We start from the raw sequence: 20963 nt of genomic DNA, 5'->3' as shown, positions 1-20963 counted from the left end.
TATTAATTTCTTGGGTATAATTATTATTAATTAATTATTAATCCCAGCTTGTTAATTTTGTTTCTTGCTGTTTTTCTTTTCTTTTTTGTTTTTTACTTCTTTTTAAAAAAAAAAAAGTGCACAAAAGTACAAAATTATGAACTAAAAAATTTAAATAATAACGGTTAAATTATATATTAAAAAAAAATATTGAAATTCGTTAAAAAATAAATAAAAAATTGTAATATTATGTTCTACCTTTTATAAATATGGAAGGAAAAATTAATGTGCATGAATGTCGTGTTTAATCCAAACAAAAATTATAATAACATTTCTAACAGATTTCTATTTCCCGAGTATTTTTTAAATAAAAGTCAAATTTATAAATATTGTTTTATAATTTATCCTATTAAAATAAAATTTTATCTCGAAATGAGAATCTTTAAATTAACGCATACATGCCAAGTATGGATATAAAAATCTTACCATATTTAACCCAAATTCAATGTATCTATCCAATAAATAAAATGGTTAAATTAACACATTTTTGGTATTTAAATTTTTATTATAGTTTTTTTTTTTTATTACACATCAATTAATATTTTAGAAATTGATGGTTCGATTTGTCGGAAGCACTTGACTAGTTTAGTTGGGCCTGTCCAACCCGACTCGAGTGGATTAGACTAATTCGGTCTAGTTGAATCATTCAGGTCCAATTCGATCTATTCAATCTATTTTTTGGTCAATTTCAATCATACTAATATTGAATAAGATTTTATGATCCAATTAGGAGATATTGAGAAAGTGAAAGTTATTTTTTGCAAAAATTAAGGAAACCTCGTTTAAAAACTTTAGATATGAATTAGTATTGATTGCTAAAGACGAATATGATCGAAATATCATGTGACGTAATAAAATTGATAACATGAATGATGGAGTTATCGAGTGAGGATTCGTAGGGGTTCGCCAACTAATCTCTAACAATAGATTTGTCTCGATCAGCAAAGGCCAACATAGTATGGTCGAGACATGACACCACTCCCGTTATGTTTGTATATCGTGTGTTAAACTTTTAATAATGAATTGTCTCGATCAGTAAAGGTCAACATAACATGGTCGAGACATGACATCACTCCCCTTACGATTATACAACGTGTATTAACCGTGAAAGGATCGCTAGTGAACTTTCAACAATGAATTCAATTCACAATTTCATTTAAAAATTTTTTTTTAATGTTTCTTCAGAAAAATGAAAATGATTGTAAATAAATTATTTTTTAAAAAAATTAATTTAAAATTTTTTGTTTTCAATTATAGAAAATTTGTGAAAACAAATCTCAAATTTCCAAAATAAAAAAGTAAAAATCAATTTATATGAAACAAAGAAAATGAAGCAAATTTAATATATTTCTGTATATGATTGTGAATTGATTCGTTTCTATACACGACACATCCAAAGTGAAAATATTAATGGTTAAATTAATAAAAAATTACAGTAGTGTACCATTTTTATTAATAAAATTTAATAAAAAAGTTTATTAATAAATATTTAATTTTTTTTTAAATAGAAAAATATATAACTTAATATATTGGATGAAAACTGTTCCATTTTTAGAAAATATCTATAAATTCTCAAAAATAATATTAATATAGTTCAACTATATCTAAAAATTAAAAAAATTAAAAAAAATTAAAATTATTTTACCCTTAGTATCCTTGAAATTGAAGAAGATGATCTGTTAAAAATTACCAACATTAATATATTAATAGAACTTTCTAAAATTTAATGACAATTTTAAAACTTTTTTGAAATTTAAGATACACCGATAATAGGTGTATTTAATTTTTCAATTTTGTTTAGAAATTTTAAAAATTATTGAATTTTTTAAAGTTTAAATTTATTTATTTATTTTTGGACAAATTACAAAATTTATAAATAACTTTATTAATTTATTCTATCTTAATTAATTAAATTAAGCTCAAATTGGAAAGTCTTTTATTTGATATTTTCAAAAGTCAAATCAATGGGTAGAAATGGTAACTTTCTTTTTTTTTCTTCTTTTGGCAAATTTAATGTATTTCTATATAGGGTTTTAAATTTCAACGTTTTCAGTTCCATACCTTTTATATTTAGATGAAACGGCCAAGTAATTGGCTAAAATTTAGAAACCCTACTCATTAATAAAACTTTATTCTTAATTTATATTATATAGTTTAATAATAATTATTATTATAGTAACAATTTTTATCTTGAAAAATAGTCTTTCTCATAAGAATTATTTATGAAAATTTTATCATAAAGCATATAACGTATTTAAAATTAAATTATTTTAATTTGTTATTTTATAACCGTTTGGTTTAATGCATATGAAACTCCCATGCAAACTCTCTCTCTAAATCCATTTACGTATAAATAAGGGAGGCCATTGTTACTAAAATATTCATCTCTATATCCATGGCTGCCATTTCAATCTTCTTCTCTCTCCTCCTCATCTCCGTCGGCTTCACCACCGTCTATGGCGGCGGCATTGGCTTCTCCACCACTCTTATCCACCGCGATTCTCCGCTTTCACCTATCCGCAACCAATCTCTCTCTCACTACGACCGCCTAAATAATGCCATCCACCGTTCTATCTCCCGTGCCGACGCCCTCTTCCAACGCGCCGCCGCTCTCACCGGCAACAGCATCGAATCTCCGATCTCCCCCGGCGGCGGTGAGTATGTAATGTCTGTGTCCCTTGGGACCCCCCCGGTGCCTTACGTGGCCATAGCTGATACTGGCAGCGATCCAGCGTGGACTCAATGCATGCCATGTAAGAAATGTTACCCCCAATCAGAACCCGTTTTTGACCCAAAAAAATCCTCATCCTTCAGTCCCGTGCCTTGCACGTCCGATACGTGTAAGTCAGTCGGCGGCACCACATGTGGGGACCAGCAGTCTTGCGATTACAGTTTCGTGTACGGAGATCAAACCTACTCGAAGGGTGAGTTGGCAACTGATACGATCACCATTGGGTCAACGTCTGTCAACATGGTGATTGGATGTGGCCACGAGAGCGGCGGCGGGTTCGGCACTACCTCCGGTGTCATCGGACTCGCCGGCGGCGATATGTCTATAGTTACTCAAATGAGCAAAAAAAGCTCCGTGAGCCGGAAATTCTCCTATTGCTTACCGCCCGTATCGAGTCAAGGAAGTGGCAAAATCAACTTTGGCGAAAACGCCGTCGTTTCCGGCTCTGGTGTCGTTTCAACTCCACTGGGCCCCAGCACAATGTATCAGATAACTCTGGAAGCAATTTCCGTTGGTAACGAACGTCACGCGGTCGGAAAGGCTGTCGCAGAAAACAACATGATTATAGACTCCGGGACCACATTGAGTTACATTCCCAAGGATATGCACGACGGCGTCGTTTCGTCGATGGCGAAGATCATTGGATCGAAGCGGGTGAACGATCCCGGTAACTTTTTTGCTCTGTGCTATTCTCCAGATGGCGGCGACGTGAATATTCCGTCCGTTACCGCCCATTTCGCCGGCGGCGCTGACGTGGAGTTGCCGAAGGAGAACATGTTTATCACGGTGGCGGATGGTGTGAGTTGCTTGATGTTCACAGCGATGACGGAGAGCGACCCGTTTGGGATTTGGGGGAATATAGCTCAGGCGAATTTCTTGATCGGATATGATTTGGAGCAGAAGAGCTTGTCGTTCAAACCAACCGTGTGTGCTTAGAACATGAAACCCTCCAACTACGTTGTTTTTCTTTTTATGAACCGCACTTTTGTCCTTTTCGTCTAAAACAGATTATGGATGTTTTTGTTATATTTATAAAAATTAATCACATCTTTTGCTAAATATACCAAAATAATGGTTTGCTTCATTTATTTATTTTTTTAAATTGAATTATAGTCAGGAGTGAATTTGTCTCAACGGTTTGTGTGGATTCAAATCGTGTAGTGCACTACTTGTTTGTACCACCCTCGCAAACTCATCATTAATGTAGAAATTTTAGTATATTTTATATATTTTTATTTGACTCTGGTCTATTTAAGGATTTTGTCCCATGAACCCGAAATTGAATAGAGAAAGTTCGTGTTCAGAAAAATGAACCAAAACCAACCCGAACAGATCATCCAACCCTTATAATTCGGGTTCGATTGGTCCGAATTCTCGGGTTGTCGAGTTGAATTCTCGGGTGACTTGGCAATTGAGAAAATTACTATTGGATCCTTCAAACTCAACATGACAGTTATTGGATGTGGCATGGTGAATGACGGTAGTTTCGGCGGAGATACCTAAAGAATTATCAGACTCAATGGCACCGCTCTCTCTTTGGTATCTCAAATGAGCAAAATCGCCGCCGCGAAACGACAGTTCTCGTATTGCTTGCCGACCTTCTTCTTACAGACAAAATAAGCTTCAGCAAAAAGGCCGTTGTTTTACGGCGAAAAGTCGTTTCTACCCATCTCGTGTTAAAAGTTGATAATATGAATGAAATTGTGCATAAATGCTTGAATTTGATTGATTAATAAATATCAGGCAACGTAATAAAGTTGATAATACGGCTGATGGAGTCATTGAGTGAGGACTCCCACGGGTTCGCCAACTAATCTCTAACAATAGATTTGTCTCGATCAACATGGGTCAACATAGTATAGTCGAGACATGACATCACTCCCCTTATGATTATATAACTTTGTATTAAACTGTCAATTCAATTCACAAGTTCATTTAAAAAATAATAATAATAAAATAATGTTTGTTTAGAAAAAATGAAAATGATTGTAAATAAATTATTTTTAAAAAATTAATTTAAAAATTTTTGTTTTCAATTATAGAAAATTTGCGAAAACAAACCTCAAATTTCCAAAACTAAAAACTAAAAATCAATTTAAAAGAAAATCAAGCAAATTTAATACATTTCTGTATGTGATTGTGAAATTGTGAATCGATTCGTTTCTATATATGACACATCCAAAGTCAAAGATATAATATCTTAATGGTTAAATTTTAAAATATATTTAAAAAATATTTAAATTAAAAAAAAATAGAAAAATATATATATATCTTAATATAGGGACGGAACTGTACCATTTTTAAAAAATAATATTAATATCGTTTAACTATAAAAAAAATTAAAATTAAAATTTTTTTTACCTTTAATATTCGGGAGAAAATGGTCTATGAAGACAGTTTTTATCTATATATTAGCAATAAAAAGTTTGAAGATTAATGTTAATTTTAAAAATTACCATCATTGATATATTAATAGAATTTTTTAAAATTCAATGACAGTTTTGAAACTTTTTAGTTTAGAATTATTTTTATTTTACAAATTACAAAATTTATAAATACTTTAAAATAATTTATTTTATATTTTCAAAAGTCAAATCAATGGGTAGAAAAAATGGTAATTTTTTTTTCTTCTTTTGGCAAATTTAATGTATTTCTATATAGGGTTCTAAATTTCAACCCATGCCTTTTATATTTTAGATGAAACGGCCAAATAATCGGCTAAAATTTAGAAACCCTACTTATTAATAAAACTTTATTCTTAATTTATATTATATAGTTTAATAATAATGATTATAGTAACGATTGTTATAGAAATAGACCTTGAAAAATAGTATGAAAATTCAATCAAGACGCATACAACGTATTTAAAATTAAATTATTTTAATTTGTTATTTTTTATAACCGTTTGGTTTAATGCATATGAAACTCCCATGCAAACTCTCTCTCTCTCTCCAAATCCCTTTACGTATAAATAAGGGAGGCCATGGTTACTAAAATATTCATCTCTATATCCATGCCTGCCATATCTATCTTCTTCTCTCTCCTCCTCATCTCCGTTGCCTTCACCACCGTCTATGGCGGCGCCAGTGGCTTCTCCACCACTCTCATCCACCGCGATTCTCCACTTTCACCTATCCGTAACCAATCTCTCTATCACTATGACCGCCTAAATAACGCCATCCGCCGTTCTATCTCCCGTGCCGACGCCCTCTTCCAACGCGCCGCCGCTCTCACCGACAACTCCATCGAAGCTCCGATCTCCCCCGGCGGCGGTGAGTATGTAATGTCTGTGTCCCTTGGAACCCCCCCGGTGCCTTACGTGGCCATAGCTGATACGGTCAGCGATCCAGCGTGGATTCAATGCATGCCATGTAAGCAATGTTACCACCAATCAGAACCCATTTTTGACCCCAAAAAATCCTCATCCTTCCGTCACGTGCCTTGCACGTCCGATACATGTAAGTCAGTCAAGGACGACGGGTTCTGTGGGGACCAAGGGTCTTGCGATTACAGTTTCGCGTACGCAGATCATACCTACTCGAAGGGAGAGTTTGGAACTGATACAATCACCATTGGGTCAACGTCTGTCAACATGCTGTTTGGATGTGGCCACGAGAGCGGCGGCGGGTTCGGCAATACCTCCGGTATCATCGGACTCGGCGGCGGCGACCTGTCTATAGTTACTCAAATGAGAAAAAAAAGCGCCGTGAGCTGGAAATTCTCCTATTGCTTACCGTCCGTATCGAGTCAAGGGAAGGGCAAAATCAACTTCGGCGAAAACGCCGTCGTTTCAGGTCCTGGTGTCGTTTCAACCCCACTGGACCCCAGCATGATGTATCAGATAAGTCTGGAAGCCATTTCCGTTGGTAACGAACGTCACGCGGCCGACATTTCTCTTGCAACAGACAACATGATCGTTGACTCCGGGACCACATTGACTTACATTCCCAAGGTGATACACGACGGCGTCGTTTCGTCGATGGCCAAGATCATTGGATCGAAGCGGGTGAAGGATCCCGGTAACGTTTTTGCTCTGTGCTATTCTTCTGATGGCGACGACGTGAATATTCCGACCGTTACCGCCCATTTCGCCGGCGGCGCTGACGTGGAGTTGTCGAAGGAGAATATGTTTATGACGGTGGCGGATGGTGTGAGTTGCTTGATGTTCAGGTCGTTGATGGAGATCAACGACGTTGGGATTTGGGGGAATATAGCTCAGGCGAATTTCTTGATCGGATATGATTTGGAGAAGAAGAGCTTGTCGTTCAAACCAACGGTCTGTGCTTAGAACCTCAAACTCTCCAAACTACGTTGATTTTTCTTTTTATGAATCACAGTTTTCTTTTTTTCGTGTAAAACAAATTATTTATGTTTTTGTTATATTTATAAAAATTAATTACATATTTTATTAAATATACCAAAATAATATTTTTGCTTCTTTTATTTATTTTTAATTGAATTATAATAGTTCGGGAGTGAGAATTAATATTTTTCTGTTTTTAAAACGTATCTAGTATGAATAAGTTTAGACTTTGTTATTTTCTCCAACTGACATGAGATCTCACAGTCCACCACCTTTGAGGTCTAGTATAGTCGCTCACACTCGTTCTTCTATCTAATCAATGTGGTATCTCACAACACAACCCTAATAAATTATCAAAATAATTTGACTCTAAAAATTTATCAAAAGATTGAATTTAAAAATGAAAACATTAGATTAAATTATTATTTTTAAACCAAGGAAACTAAAGGGTTGAAAAACATCCATAGGTATAGATATCAAAATAACATTTTATTATATTTTAGACTATCATTTTTAATAAATCTTAAAATTAGTGGTTTATTATTTATTTGATTTTTTTTTTTTTTTTTTTTATCGATTTTAGTTTCATGTTTAAAAAAACATAATACATATTTATATTCTCTCTCTAAATTACCATAAATAAAATAAGAAAATCATTGCCTTCGCCGATACCGGCAGCGACCTGACGTGGACCCACTGCTGCCCATGTCACAAATGCTTCAACCAATCACTTCCTGTTTTTAATCCACGTCCATCTTCTTCCTACCGCCACGTGTCTTGCCCTTCCAATGCTCGCCACTCTCTCGACGACTATCACTGTGGGCTCCAAAACCGAAACCGCAGCTACGGTTATAGCTATGGATAAGGGTGTACATGATTCAAGTTGGGTTGGGTTGAGGGATTTTTTTTAACCCAACCCTAAAGTTCGGGTTGGTTAGATTGGTAACCCTGTCCAACCCAAAAAAAATTTCATTCCAACTCTCTATTTTCGAGTCGGGTTCGAGTTGTTACAAAAATTGTTTTTTAATAAAAGATAATTGTTCACAGATGAACACAAATCAATTTATAATTATTCACAAAAAAAAAAAAAAAAAAAAAAAATCAATCAAGAACAAGGAACGAAAATTGTAACATATTAACATAGTTCAACATTGTCATAAAACAAAATACAACTAAAATATCGACATTTTTTAAAAATTGGTTAAAGTAAAAAAAAAATATATGTAAAGATAGATTATAAAATTAAAAAACAATAAAATTATTAATTTAAAAATACTATATATAACAAAAAAAAATATTATAATTGAAATACTATAACGTGATGGACTTAGAGAGTCGTAGACTAATATATATATATATATATATAAATTGTGATATAACGCGGTAACAAATAAATAATAAATATATTAGAATTTAGAATTATTTATTTTAATTTTATAACAAACACTTTAAATTAATTGAAACTAATTTTGTTTGTGTCCACTATTTTAGGCGTTAATTAGTAAAATAATAAAAAATTCTCTTATTCATACTACATATTGATTTAGAGGCTAAATTTATTTATTTTTCACCCAAGTCCTGAGGAAGATAGTCTAGTAAAAAAAACAATAGATGAAAAGTAAAAATTAATCAAATATATGTATAATCTATTAACATTGAACACTATATACATTCGTTTCAAAATAACCTAAATATATGTATAAATTATAATTAATAAACGAATCATAAATTATAAACTCGGTTGTGAGTGTTTTAAATTATGACAAAGTACCACTCTGACAAATCCATTATTAATATAAACTTCTTAGTATATTTTATATATTTTTATTTGGCTCGGGTCATTTCGAGGGTTTTGTCCCATGAACTCGAAACCGAACCGAGTTAGTTCGGGTTCAGAAAAATAAACCAAAACCAACTCGAAAAGCTAATCCAACCCCCAACTCTTATAGTTTGAGTTGGGTTGGTCCGGGTTGTCGAGTTGAATGTACAACCTTAGCTACGGAGACTGGTCCTTTACATATGTTGACCTAACAACTGAGAAAATTACTATTGGATCCTTCAAACTCAACAAGACAGTTATTGGATGTGGCCATGTGAACGGTGGCAATTTCAGCGGAGATACCTCAAGAATTATCGAACTCGGCAGCGACGCTCTCTCTTTGCTCTCTCAAATGAGCAAAATCTTCGCCGTAAAACAGCAGTTCTCGTATTGCTTGCCGACCTTCTTCAGTGTCTAAAATGTAACAGGTAAAGTAAGCTTCGGCAAAAAGGCCATTGTTTCAGGGCGAAAAGTCGTTTCTACCCCTCTCGTGTTAAAAGAACCCGATACCTTCTATTACCTAACTCTCGAAGCAATGTCCGTTGCAAACAAGCGGTTTAAGGCCACGAACGACACGACATGCCGGTCGCCGCAAAACAAGGAAATATCCTTATCAATTTTGGTACAACATTGACGATTCTGCCCCTGAATTTGTACAAACGTGTCACTTTGACATTGGCGCATGTTGTTAAAGCGAAGCGAGTGCATGATTCGACTAGGGTTTTGGATCTCTGCTTCGCTGCGTGCAGCGTTGATCATTTGAATATTCCGGTCATTACGACACATTTTGCTGGCGGCAACGCCGTGAAATTGTTATCGTTGAATATATTTGCAATCGTGGCAAAATAATGTGGCTTGTTTGGCTTGGGCGCTTCGGCGAATTTTGCCATTTTTGGAAACTTGGCTCAAGTGAACTTTTGGGTCGGATACGATCTCAAGCGCAAGAGATTGTCGTTCAAATACAACCTTTGTGCTTAAAGACAACGGGTCGTTTCTCCATTATTTATGTTTTTATTACTGTTATTTCTCTTCACAAAGCTTATGATCCATGAAGCGTACATAATTTATTGAAATTTAAATTTTAAAAGTATAGAAGTATATATTTTTTTTTTTGACAAATTACAAAATTTATAAATATTTTATTAATTTTTCTATCTTATTTAATTAAATTAAGCTCAAATTGGAAAGTCTTTTATTTTATATTTTCAAAAGTTAAATAATGCGTAGAAATGGTAATTTTTTTTTTACCTTTTTTGGGCAAATTTACTTTATTTCTATATAGGGTTTTAAATTTCAACGTTTTCACTTCCATACCTTTTATATTTAAATGAAATGGCCAAATAATTGGCTAAAATTTAAAAACCGTATTCATTTATAAAACTTTATTCTTAATTTATATTATATGGTTTAATAATAATGATTATAGTAACAATTATTATCAAACGAAAAATAATCTTTCAAATAAGAATTATTTATGAAAATTTTATCAAAACGCATATAACGTATTTAAAATTAAATTATTTTAATTTGTTATTTTATAACCGTTTGGTTTAATGCATATGAAACTCCCATGCAAACTCTCTCTCTCTAAATCCATTTACGTATAAATAAGGGAGGCCATGGTTACTAAAATATTCATCTCTATATCCATGCCTGCCATTTCAATCTTCTTCTCTCTCCTCCTCATCTCCGTCGGCTTCACCACCGTCTATGGCGGCGGCATTGGCTTCTCCACCACTCTTATCCACCGCGATTCTCCGCTTTCACCTATCCGCAACCAATCTCTCTCTCACTACGACCGCCTAAATAATGCCATCCGCCGTTCTATCTCCCGTGCCGACGCCCTCTTCCAACGCGCCGCCGCTCTTACCGGCAACAGCATCGAATCTCCGATCTCCCCCGGCGGCGGTGAGTATGTAATGTCTGTGTCCCTTGGGACCCCCCCGGTGCCTTACGTGGCCATAGCTGATACTGGCAGCGATCCAGCGTGGACTCAATGCATGCCATGTAAGCAATGTACCCTCAATCAGAACCCGTTTTTGACCCAAAAAAATCCTCATCCTTCAGTCCCGTGCCTTGCACGTCCGATAGCTGTACGTCAGTCGGCGACACCACATGTGGGGACCAGCAGTCTTGCGATTACAGTTTCGTGTACGGAGATCAAACCTACTCGAAGGGTGAGTTGGCAACTGATACGATCACCATTGGGTCAACGTCTGTCAACATGGTGATTGGATGTAGCCACGAGAGCGGCGGCGGGTTCGGCACTACCTCCGGTGTCATCGGACTCGCCGGCGGCGATATGTCTATAGTCACTCAAATGAGCAAAAAAAGCTCCGTGAGCCGGAAATTCTCCTATTGCTTACCGCCAGTATCGAGTCAAGGAAGTGGCAAAATCAACTTTGGCGAAAACGCCGTCGTTTCCGGTTCTGGTGTCGTTTCAACTCCACTGGGCCCCAGCACGATGTATCAGATCACTCTGGAAGCAATTTCCGTTGGTAACGAACGTCACGCGGTCGGAAAGGCTGTCGCAGAAAACAACATGATTATAGACTCCGGGACCACATTGAGTTACATTCCCAAGGATATGCACGACGGCGTCGTTTCGTCGATGGCGAAGATCATTGGATCGAAGCGGGTGAACGATCCCGGTAACTTTTTTGCTCTGTGCTATTCTCCAGATGGCGACGACCTGAATATTCCGTCCGTTACCGCCCATTTCGCCGGCGGCGCTAACGTGGAGTTGCCGAAGGAGAATATGTTTATCACGGTGGCGGATGGTGTGAGTTGCTTGATGTTCACGGCGATGACGGAGAGCGACCCGTTTGGGATTTGGGGGAATATAGCGCAGGGGAATTTCTTGATCGGATATGATTTGGAGCAGAAGAGCTTGTCGTTCAAACCAACCGCCTGTGATTAGAACATGAAACCCTCCAGCTACGTTGTTTTTTCTTTTTATGAACCACAGTTTTGTTTTTTTCGTCTAAAACAAATTATGGATGTTTTTGTTATATTTATACAATTTAATCATATATTTTGATAAATATACCAAAATTATGGTTTTGCTTTATTTATTTTTTAATTCGGTTATACTTGGGAGTGAGAATTTGAACCTTGAATCTCCACGTGAATAATACATATCTTTTGCGTTGGCTATGTTCAATTTATAATGCCTCGTACCCAAGATTCAGATCAATATTTGGAACTAGAATTCCACAGATCACGGAGTGAATTTGTCGTGTGGTGTAAAGCACTACTTGTAATGACTCAATCCCACCGCTGGTATATATTGTCCTCTTTGGGCTCTTTCTTTTTTGGATTTCCCTCAAAGTTTTTATAAAACGTGTATGCTAGGAGGAATGCTTCGTTCTCCTCTCCAACTGATGTTGTATCTCACAATCCACCTCTCTTTGAAGCCTAGCGTTCTCGCTAGCACTCGTTCCTCTCTCCAATCAATATGAGGCCACTCAACACAATCGTAATAAATTATCTTGTTAAAGAGACCTCATATGGTTAGGGTACAATCCAACCTTCCTATCAGGTAGGACATTGTCCTAGTAGGTTATATCGTATATATGCAAGGAGTAAGCCAGCACAATCTCGTAGTTTCCCTTTATAGTATATATACAAACTCTCAATTTAAACAATTCACTACCAGAAATTAGAACTATAATTGAAGTGACTGCTCTTGTCTAGAAAAATGTTGGTGATCTTCTAACCGTCTCCACACTTAATATCTCGATGAAAGGACAAGATCGTACCTAAAAACATTTCTTACCCATAGAGATGAAGAGCGTGAAATTTTATATTTAAAAAAATTTAAATCGAATAAATTCTTGATTAATTTAGGTACTGGTTGAGTGTTACATTAAAAATATATGAAAAATTTGTATCATTAAAATGAGTAAAAAATAAATGGTAAGTGAAAATTACCTTGCAAACTGTAATTTCCCCAAAAACAAACTACGTATTTACCATATCCATGGTAAAAAAGAAGAAGAGATGAATAAAGCACAGACAAAAAAATGGAGAATGCCAGGTCAGCGTACGAAAGGGAAACGGATAGGATCACGTCAAGATGATGAGATGAGTCGGACGGGCATTGGCTCGCAGGGAATGTGAAGGCGAAAATGGGACAGTCGGTCACACGCTTGGATGCATCTCATTGGCACGTGCCACTTCCCTCCTCTTCAGTCTCACTTCAGCGCCTCTCTGTCGAATATTCCACATGCTCGCCCTCACTCACTCTCTCTCTCTCTCTCTAGAAGCAAGCTGCAAACTCAGCCTTTCGGTGATAGATAGATGCAGCCAAGGCTCTCACGGACCGACGATTTTCTCTCTATCTTCATACTGAGCTGCATTTCTTTCAATTGGATCTAACTTCCTCTTCCAGGTCCGTGCATGTTTTGCTTTTCAGTTTTCATCACTCGGTTTGCGTTTTCCCCCCGCTTTTTCGCCGGTTAAACCTGTAATTGTTGTGTAATCTGTGAGTTGTTTTGTAGTTTGGTGACTTTGAGATGTGTGTGAGATTTTGCCATTTTGAATCAATTGGCGACTCTGATTGGATTGTGATTGTGATTGTGATTGTTGAATGTGCCTACACTTTTCGCGGTTTTGGTTCTGAAGTATTGTGGAATGGAAGTGTGAGATTTTGTGTCGTACTTGGAGGTTTTGGTTTTCGATCTGTTTGCTTCTTGTTTGAGCAATTTTGAGTGAAAAGTGGTTGTAGTTCTGGTGCTATACTGCATCTATTGAATTCCATGATTCACGGTTTGCGTGGCCGAGGAAGAGTCGTTGCCTACTTCATAACAAAGTACTAATTTGTTGATTTTAACACTGACGCGTTTTGATATGTCCGGATAGCCAGTCTATTAATTTCATTCTATGTTTTCCATGAAGAAATTTTGAGTTTCTAACATCGATGTTGGAACTTAATAGTTGTGTTTATGGGGAACGGCCACTTGATTTTTCCTATTTCCTTTTACAAATTCCATTATATCGTTGTTTCTGGATTCCTCTCCATCTAATTAGTGGAAAGCCGTCTCTGTGAGTACTTCATCGGAAGTTTGGTGATGGCCTCTCAATTTTGCCACTATAGTGTTTCCCTGATGGAATGGGAGGTTTCGTGGCCCATCCATTGTTAGGCATTTGCTAATGAGCCATGTCGTGAATTGACATACATATGTGAAAGTAGAGATGTTATCCTCTAGTTACTAATGTAGCTTTTCTTTTATTGTTAAAGTTGATCTAACCAGATTAAGAATAATTCCTTCTAGTCACTGATATTTATTCATTACATACATGAGGATATCGTTTCCATTATTGTTAAATTGATTTGTACTTCGTTCAAAACAACGTTTTTCCTTCTTCCTCTCTTTTTAGTCTATTATTTTTTTCTTTTTTTCTTTTTAATAGCCTTTTGTCTATATATTTTTGTGTTTGTAACAGCTCATTTTTAACTAGAGTGCCATATGTCCGAGGAAACCATTGCCAAGCTTGTTCTGTCAGATGATTTATTGTAGACACTTCACCCTTGACCAGAGCCACCATGGGCGTCTGTCTGGTCAAATTTTCTGGCTTGTTGGTTCTTCACGTTCTGCTTCTTTGTCTGGCAATCAATAAAAGCACTGGCCTCACCTCTGATGGTAATTTTTGTACTTCTGCATTTTATGTTATTTCTTGTCTTCATATTAACTCAACCTTTGTACATAAGTTTTAAGGATAAACTATGCTCCACCCTACACATATATGGTCTTTGTCTCGTGTTGGGGGTATTGTTCAGTGGTTTCTTAAGTTTTTCGGGTTTTTATCACTTGGCTTGTTTGACAGAATCATTTGACTATCAAATTTGGGATTAACAGTTTCTTTGAATTTTTACTACGACAATTTTAAATGTAGATAACATATGCACTTATTCTATGATCTTACACTGCTTTTTCACCCCACTGAGTAAAAATAATGTGTGCTCTTTTCTATTTACTTTTCTTCCTTTCTTTCTATGCTTCATATTGGTCACTCACGCAATCTTATCTTTGATCTATAGGTGAGGCACTTCTAAGCTTTAGGATGGCAGTTTCCAGTTCTGACGGTGTCATCTTTCAGTGGAGACCAGAGGATCCAAATCCCTGTAACTGGACTGGAGTGGTCTGTGATTCAAAAACGAAGCGAGTTATCTCATTGTGAGTTGCAAAAAGCTTCTATATATATAGATGGTCTGAAGTAGGAGTTAACTATTTTGAAAAAGCTTAAGCTTCCTCTATGATGGTCTAAAGTTTGATATGCGACAATTTGGTTGAAAAGAAACAGGAGGCTTTTGCAAGATTCTTATAGGGAGTTTATTTTGTTATACTTTAGAGATTATAACCTCAAGCCGGTACCGTATGTTGGGGTTTTGTAACTGTCAACCTTCATGGTCGTCATAACTGGTGGGCAATTTATAAGCGCTGGTTCATGTTGGGAAGTTGATTGTTCCCCCTGGCCCCTTCTTTTCCAGTTTCTTATAAAAAACTTCTCAGTTTTTTATGAGGATGACACGTGGAAAAAATGTATAGACCTAATTAATATATTCACGTATGCTTATTTTTAGTTGCTGGCTTACAGAGGCTAAGATCGGGCAAGTTAACTGTTTGTGAATTCGTTTAAAGTAGACAAATTATTTTATATGTTAAGCTTGAAGAACCATGACTTTACATTGCTGAATTTCCTTTTCCAGTTAGGTTCACTACCATTATTTAGATTTTGGCTCTCCATGCTATAAAGGTGTTTGACCTGAAAAATTATTTTAATTTTTGAACTTACTGTCAAACACTTTGCCTCACTGAGAAATATGCTTTTCAAACCAATCAAGTGGCAAAAATTTGAACTCTGATTGCTGAAGTCTATTTTAATATGATACCTTTGGCCTGTGCGTTCTTTTAGCGGGAAACATTTGTGCATTCGATGTCATTGTTTTGTTTTTTTCTTCTTTTGCCCAATTATCCAGGAAGCTTGGAAGTCACAAGCTGAGTGGGTTCATTGCACCTGAACTTGGGAAGCTAGACCAATTAAAGACCCTGTACGTTTTTTTGAGGATTTCCTCTCTCTCTCTCTCTCTCTCTCTCTCTCTCTCTCTCTCTTTCTCTCCCCGTCAGTATACACATACACATATATGATGTTGCTGATGCATGCTTATATTTCCAAAAGCTTGCATATGAATTGCTGATAATCTGTACTCATCTTATTTCAGAATTCTTTCGGACAACAACCTATATGGAACAATACCATCAGAACTGGGAAATTGCTCGCAGTTGCAGGGAATGTATGTGCCTACTTCTTTGTTTTCCTCCCTTGAAATTAAATGTTGTTTGCCAGATGTAAAATTGTTTTATCTTTTCCCCCTCCCCTTTGACTGTGTGTGTGGAGATGGAAAACAGTTTGTTGGTAAAGTGATTTGACCCGAAACATTCACTGAAATGTGAGTATGAAACTAAAAGTTGCACCTTTCACATTTAAATTCTGTAACATTTGGAGTACATGCTTTTCCTTTTTATTACAGTCAAAGCGAGGTGAGAGTTCAAAATTTTGAATCCCTTGACTAGTAGAGCTATGTTCAAGTTGGCTCATGCTATACATTTTTTACCTGATTAGAAATGAAGAACAAATATAATATTTTGTCTTCTTTCTAGAATTCAATCATACTAAATTTCTCGTATAGTCAGTTATTCAGCTCATACTACTACTTGATTGTCGTTTTCATTTTTTTTCTTTTGATTTTCTTCAATTTTCCAATTCTATGTCTATGCTGCCATGTTCTCCAGATATTTTAGGTAATTAATCATCTGTCTGCCACAGGTTCTTGCAAAGAAACTACCTAAGCGGAGTGATTCCCTTTGAGCTGGGAAACCTTTCTGAGTTGGAAATGTTGTAAGTTGCTTATCTCATGTTTCTATTATCTTTCAAATTTGTTTAGTTGAAGGCTGTGAGGAATAATTTCCACTGAAAGGACCACGGAAGTTGCTACTTCTTAAGGCAGAAGTACTGATAGAGATTCTCCAAAACGAAGAATACTCTAACGTCCTAATGGTTTGATCATTTTTATACAAGACAGTAGTTTAGGTTACCTTTGACTCTACAACAGTATCCAATAATATGACGGTTGATTAAAAAAAAAAGTTCTCTTTAAAGAACTTGTTATAAACAAATGTATGGACATTTTGAAACTCTTGGTTAAGCTTGGATAAGATGGCATGCTGTCTTAGATTTTTCAAGAATATTTACAATTATCATATTGAAATTGCTACTTTAAAACTTGTTGGAAATAAAGATATCCAAATGCTTAGTGCTGCTTTACAGCAGCTGTATAATTAAATATGAAGTTGAGAATTGTTTCACCTAGACAAATTAGACACAATGAGAGTTTGGTCTTCTGCTAGAGAAACGATTTAAATATTTTTCTTCTCATGTTGTAGAGATGTTTCAAGCAACTCACTTAGTGGAAATATTCCAACATCCCTCGGGAATTTGGATAAGCTCGCTATTCTGTAAGTGGCTTTACATTATGAAATTTTTTGTAGTGTTTGATAATAGGTACTTCCTATAAAATATAAATTTTCATTTAGTGACCCTATTACTGACATGCACTTGTACAGCAATGTGTCATCAAATTTTTTAATTGGACCAGTACCTTCTGATGGTGTTCTTTCCAAGTTTTCAGAGTCTTCGTAAGTACTGCTTATTCAAAACCTTATGAGTAAACTTTTACATGAGCACACTCCTTATTGTATTAAAGCGTTACTGCAATGACTGCTTGATTTCTCTTGATGACTTAACCTGCAAATACAATGACAGTTTTATAAGAAAGTACATTGATTTGCACCTGCAGCTTTGTTGGAAATCGTGGTTTATGTGGCAAACAAGTTAGTGTCACTTGCAAAGACAACAACACTGGATCTGGATCAAATTCTGAATCCCCTGGCTCAGGTGATATCATTATTATGGTTGGTTATTTGGATTGTTTGAATGATTGCGAATCATTTAATTTCCATTATTTTGATGCATCTTTTCATTTCTGGCCCCTGTATCTCTTGTATGTTCCGTACATCAATACAATACACATGAGAGCTCTGAAATTCATTCAATGAGCTTATGTGGTTAAGTCTTTAGTCATCCCCTTTTCCTTTTTCTGTAGGTCAAAATCAAATGAGGAAGAAGTACTCTGGTCGACTACTCATAAGTGCATCAGCTACAGTGGGGGCACTACTACTTGTTGCTCTCATGTGTTTCTGGGGCTCCTTTCTTTTTAAAAGATTTGGAAGAAATGAAAAGAAGGGTCTTGCAAAGAATGTCGGTGGAGGTACTCTTCTTTACAATTTTATGAACTATATTAAATTATCTATTTACTGTATTTTCGTTGTTGTCCCAAGGTTTTAGCATCTTTATGACCATAGGCTGACTTCTACAGGCGCATCAGTTGTGATGTTTCATGGAGACTTGCCATACTCTTCAAAAGACATTATGAAGAAGTTGGAAACCTTGAATGAGGAACACATCATCGGTTCTGGGGGTTTTGGAACAGTTTACAGACTTGCAATGGATGATGGCAATGTTTTTGCCTTGAAAAATATTGTAAAGATAAATGAGGGGTTTGATCACTTTTTTGAGAGGGAACTTGAAATTCTTGGAAGCTTAAAGCATCGGTACCTTGTTAATTTGAGAGGATATTGCAATTCTCCCACATCGAAATTGTTGATTTATGATTACCTATCTGGGGGCAGCCTTGATGAGGCCCTTCATGGTGAGACTCTTCCTCTTGTCATCAAGCTTTCATTAAAAGAGACATTACTCTAATGACTATGCACTTATGCGTTATACGTTAATTTACATGATGTATTCTTGCAATGACATTAAGTAGATTTTATGCCTTCGGTATAAATATTACATGCTGGGCAGTCTAGTCCACTAAACAATAAAACCATCGTCTTCCATCTGAATTCTTGTGTGGTAAATTTTCTTCCCAGTATGTCATTTAAAGATACCTCATGCATATTATATCTTACAGAAAGATCCGAGCCATTAGATTGGGACACACGCTTGAATATTATATTTGGAGCAGCAAAAGGGCTTGCCTATCTGCACCATGATTGTTCACCCAGAATCATACATCGGGATATCAAGTCGAGCAACATATTACTTGATGGCAATCTGGATGCTCGAGTTTCTGACTTTGGACTTGCTAAGCTTCTGGACGATGATAAATCTCACATTACAACCATTGTTGCCGGAACATTTGGTTATTTGGCCCCTGGTAAGCAGTCTTTAGAATTTCATGGGAGTGTCGGGGAATAATTTATTTTATGACGAAATAATCATTACCAATGGCTGCTGTTCTTCCATTTGATCTTATAGCCTTCATCTTGCTTGGCGTTCTGTAACATAATGGTTCTCTTCAGCATCTGCAATTGGCACAATTGTGCTTTCTGATCACCAATCTGTTACTTTGATGAATTTGCATTAAAACTAATTGTCCTTTTTTCACCTACTATAAAACATTTTTGTAATTATCCTTTATTTTTTTTTTTATTCTTAATAAGTGAAGCTGAAATCTGTGTTCTTGTGGGTTCTCTTTTGTTTGATGCCTTTTCTTTCTGTTTAGCCCATACTTTCATTCTTCTCTTAAAATTTCAATCTCTCAGTCCTTGTAATTTCTGCTTTGACAGAATACATGCAAAGTGGTAGAGCAACGGAAAAGACCGATGTATATAGTTTTGGAGTCCTGGTACTTGAAGTACTGAGTGGAAAACGACCGACAGATGCATCATTTATTGAGAAAGGCCTGAACATTGTTGGCTGGGTATGCATTTTCCCCCATAACTTCTCTTAAACTCTAATATCTTTTTAGATAGCTTTAATTATCCACTTATTAGGTATTACTAGCTTTTCATAGCATCCACATACTTCAGTGTTGCTGAGTGATGTTGTAGGCTATGCTGACTTAGCAGATGTGAAATCTGTTCGAGATCATACTTCTAGAGTTCATAGCCTGGTCAATCCTCACTTGAATTCTATCTTCACAACTGCTCTTCCTTGCAACCATATGGGTTGGGCAAGTGGTCAATGTAAATAATAAAGGGCTTAGAGGGAATGGCTGAAAGTTGCGCAGGCTGCCTATTTAGAATTTAATATCTTATGAGTTGGGTAGTTGTCTTATAAGCATAATCATGTCTGCACAAGATCTATTTTCCACACTGATCCCTCTCCTTTTTTTTTTTTTTTTTTTTTTTTTGCAGCTAAATTTTCTTCTCACAGAGAATAGGCAACGAGAAATAGTTGATTCACAATGTGAAGGAGTACAGACAGAAACTCTTGACGCATTGCTCAGGCTTGCTATTCAGTGTGTTTCTTCTAGTCCAGATGATCGGCCGACCATGCACCGAGTCGTCCAGTTCTTTGAGTCTGAGGTTATGACCCCATGCCCAAGTGACTTCGATGATTCCAATTCTGATTAACAGTAGTTTTTGAGAAGCACAAAGCATGGTGGAGTTCGTTTCATTGCAGAAGTAGTACCAACATCCAGGTGTGGTCTGTCTCTCTCTCTCTCTCTCGATTTCACTTATGCTGCCTGCTATTCATTATAGATAATTAGAAGCTGCTCTCTACCATTGCCATCCATTTGTTCTTCTCTTGTGAGTAGTTTCATCAATTTCTTAATGATCCCTATGGTCCCTTTTACTATTTAATGATGATATGTGCTTTATTGTGCATGATTCTTACGTACGCCCAAGTTAGAGAAAATTCCACTAGTAATTTCCACTTCTTCCTTAATTGTAATTTCGTCTGTCCTCGTTTGGTATTTGATTGAACATGAGCGTCTGTACAAAATCAAATTGCTCCTTAAGTTATTCTTCACTTTCCTTCTTTCTCTGTAAAGTGTGATTTTATTTAATGAATCAGCACATTGTATTATCTAAGAACAATCTTATGAGTCTTGTAGTCTATAGCTTTCATTTGGCTCCCACTCCTATTCCTTCCCCCGAATATCTCTACTCATGATTTTTGCCATCATCTTTCATCTTGGTTTTGTTTATTTTTATATT

The 20963-nt window shown here is 35.9% G+C and overlaps 1 protein-coding gene and 3 pseudogenes across 1 annotated transcript; all 4 read left to right on the top strand.

Moving 5' to 3' along the window:
* Positions 1 to 2434: 2434 nt before the first annotated feature.
* On the top strand, positions 2435 to 3854 carry LOC111803239 (aspartic proteinase CDR1 pseudogene; annotated as a pseudogene).
* Positions 3855 to 5783: 1929 nt separating this feature from the next.
* Positions 5784 to 7173, top strand: LOC147793771 (aspartic proteinase CDR1 pseudogene; annotated as a pseudogene).
* Positions 7174 to 10884: 3711 nt separating this feature from the next.
* On the top strand, positions 10885 to 11878 carry LOC147793770 (aspartic proteinase CDR1 pseudogene; annotated as a pseudogene).
* A 1227-nt stretch (positions 11879 to 13105) lies between these two features.
* LOC111800786 (LRR receptor-like serine/threonine-protein kinase FEI 1) lies at positions 13106 to 20843 on the top strand. Its single transcript, XM_023684635.2, has 14 exons — positions 13106 to 13285; positions 14341 to 14537; positions 14936 to 15071; positions 15875 to 15946; positions 16118 to 16189; positions 16723 to 16794; positions 17340 to 17411; positions 17520 to 17591; positions 17753 to 17850; positions 18059 to 18223; positions 18332 to 18664; positions 18929 to 19174; positions 19587 to 19720; positions 20157 to 20843. Exons 2-14 carry the CDS (start codon positions 14441 to 14443, stop codon positions 20373 to 20375), a joined length of 1788 nt encoding a protein of 595 aa, XP_023540403.1. The 5' UTR covers positions 13106 to 13285; positions 14341 to 14440; the 3' UTR covers positions 20376 to 20843.
* Positions 20844 to 20963: the final 120 nt, after the last annotated feature.

Source organism: Cucurbita pepo, chromosome 1 (genome assembly GCF_057944985.1).
Source record: "Cucurbita pepo subsp. pepo isolate OVF chromosome 1, ASM5794498v1, whole genome shotgun sequence".
NCBI lineage: Eukaryota > Viridiplantae > Streptophyta > Magnoliopsida > Cucurbitales > Cucurbitaceae > Cucurbita > Cucurbita pepo.
The sequence above is the reverse complement of the archived record's forward strand: the minus strand, read 5'-3'. Positions and strand labels throughout refer to the sequence as shown.

Bases quoted from the DNA above. Each gene is read 5' to 3' on its own strand.
- LOC111800786 (XM_023684635.2), top strand. From the start codon at position 14,441: ATGGGCGTCTGTCTGGTCAAATTTTCTGGCTTGTTGGTTCTTCACGTT. The intron at 16,795-17,339 runs GTAAGTTGCTTA...CTCATGTTGTAG, and splicing joins CTTTCTGAGTTGGAAATGTT to AGATGTTTCAAGCAACTCAC. The intron at 18,224-18,331 runs GTACTCTTCTTT...TGACTTCTACAG, and splicing joins TGCAAAGAATGTCGGTGGAG to GCGCATCAGTTGTGATGTTT.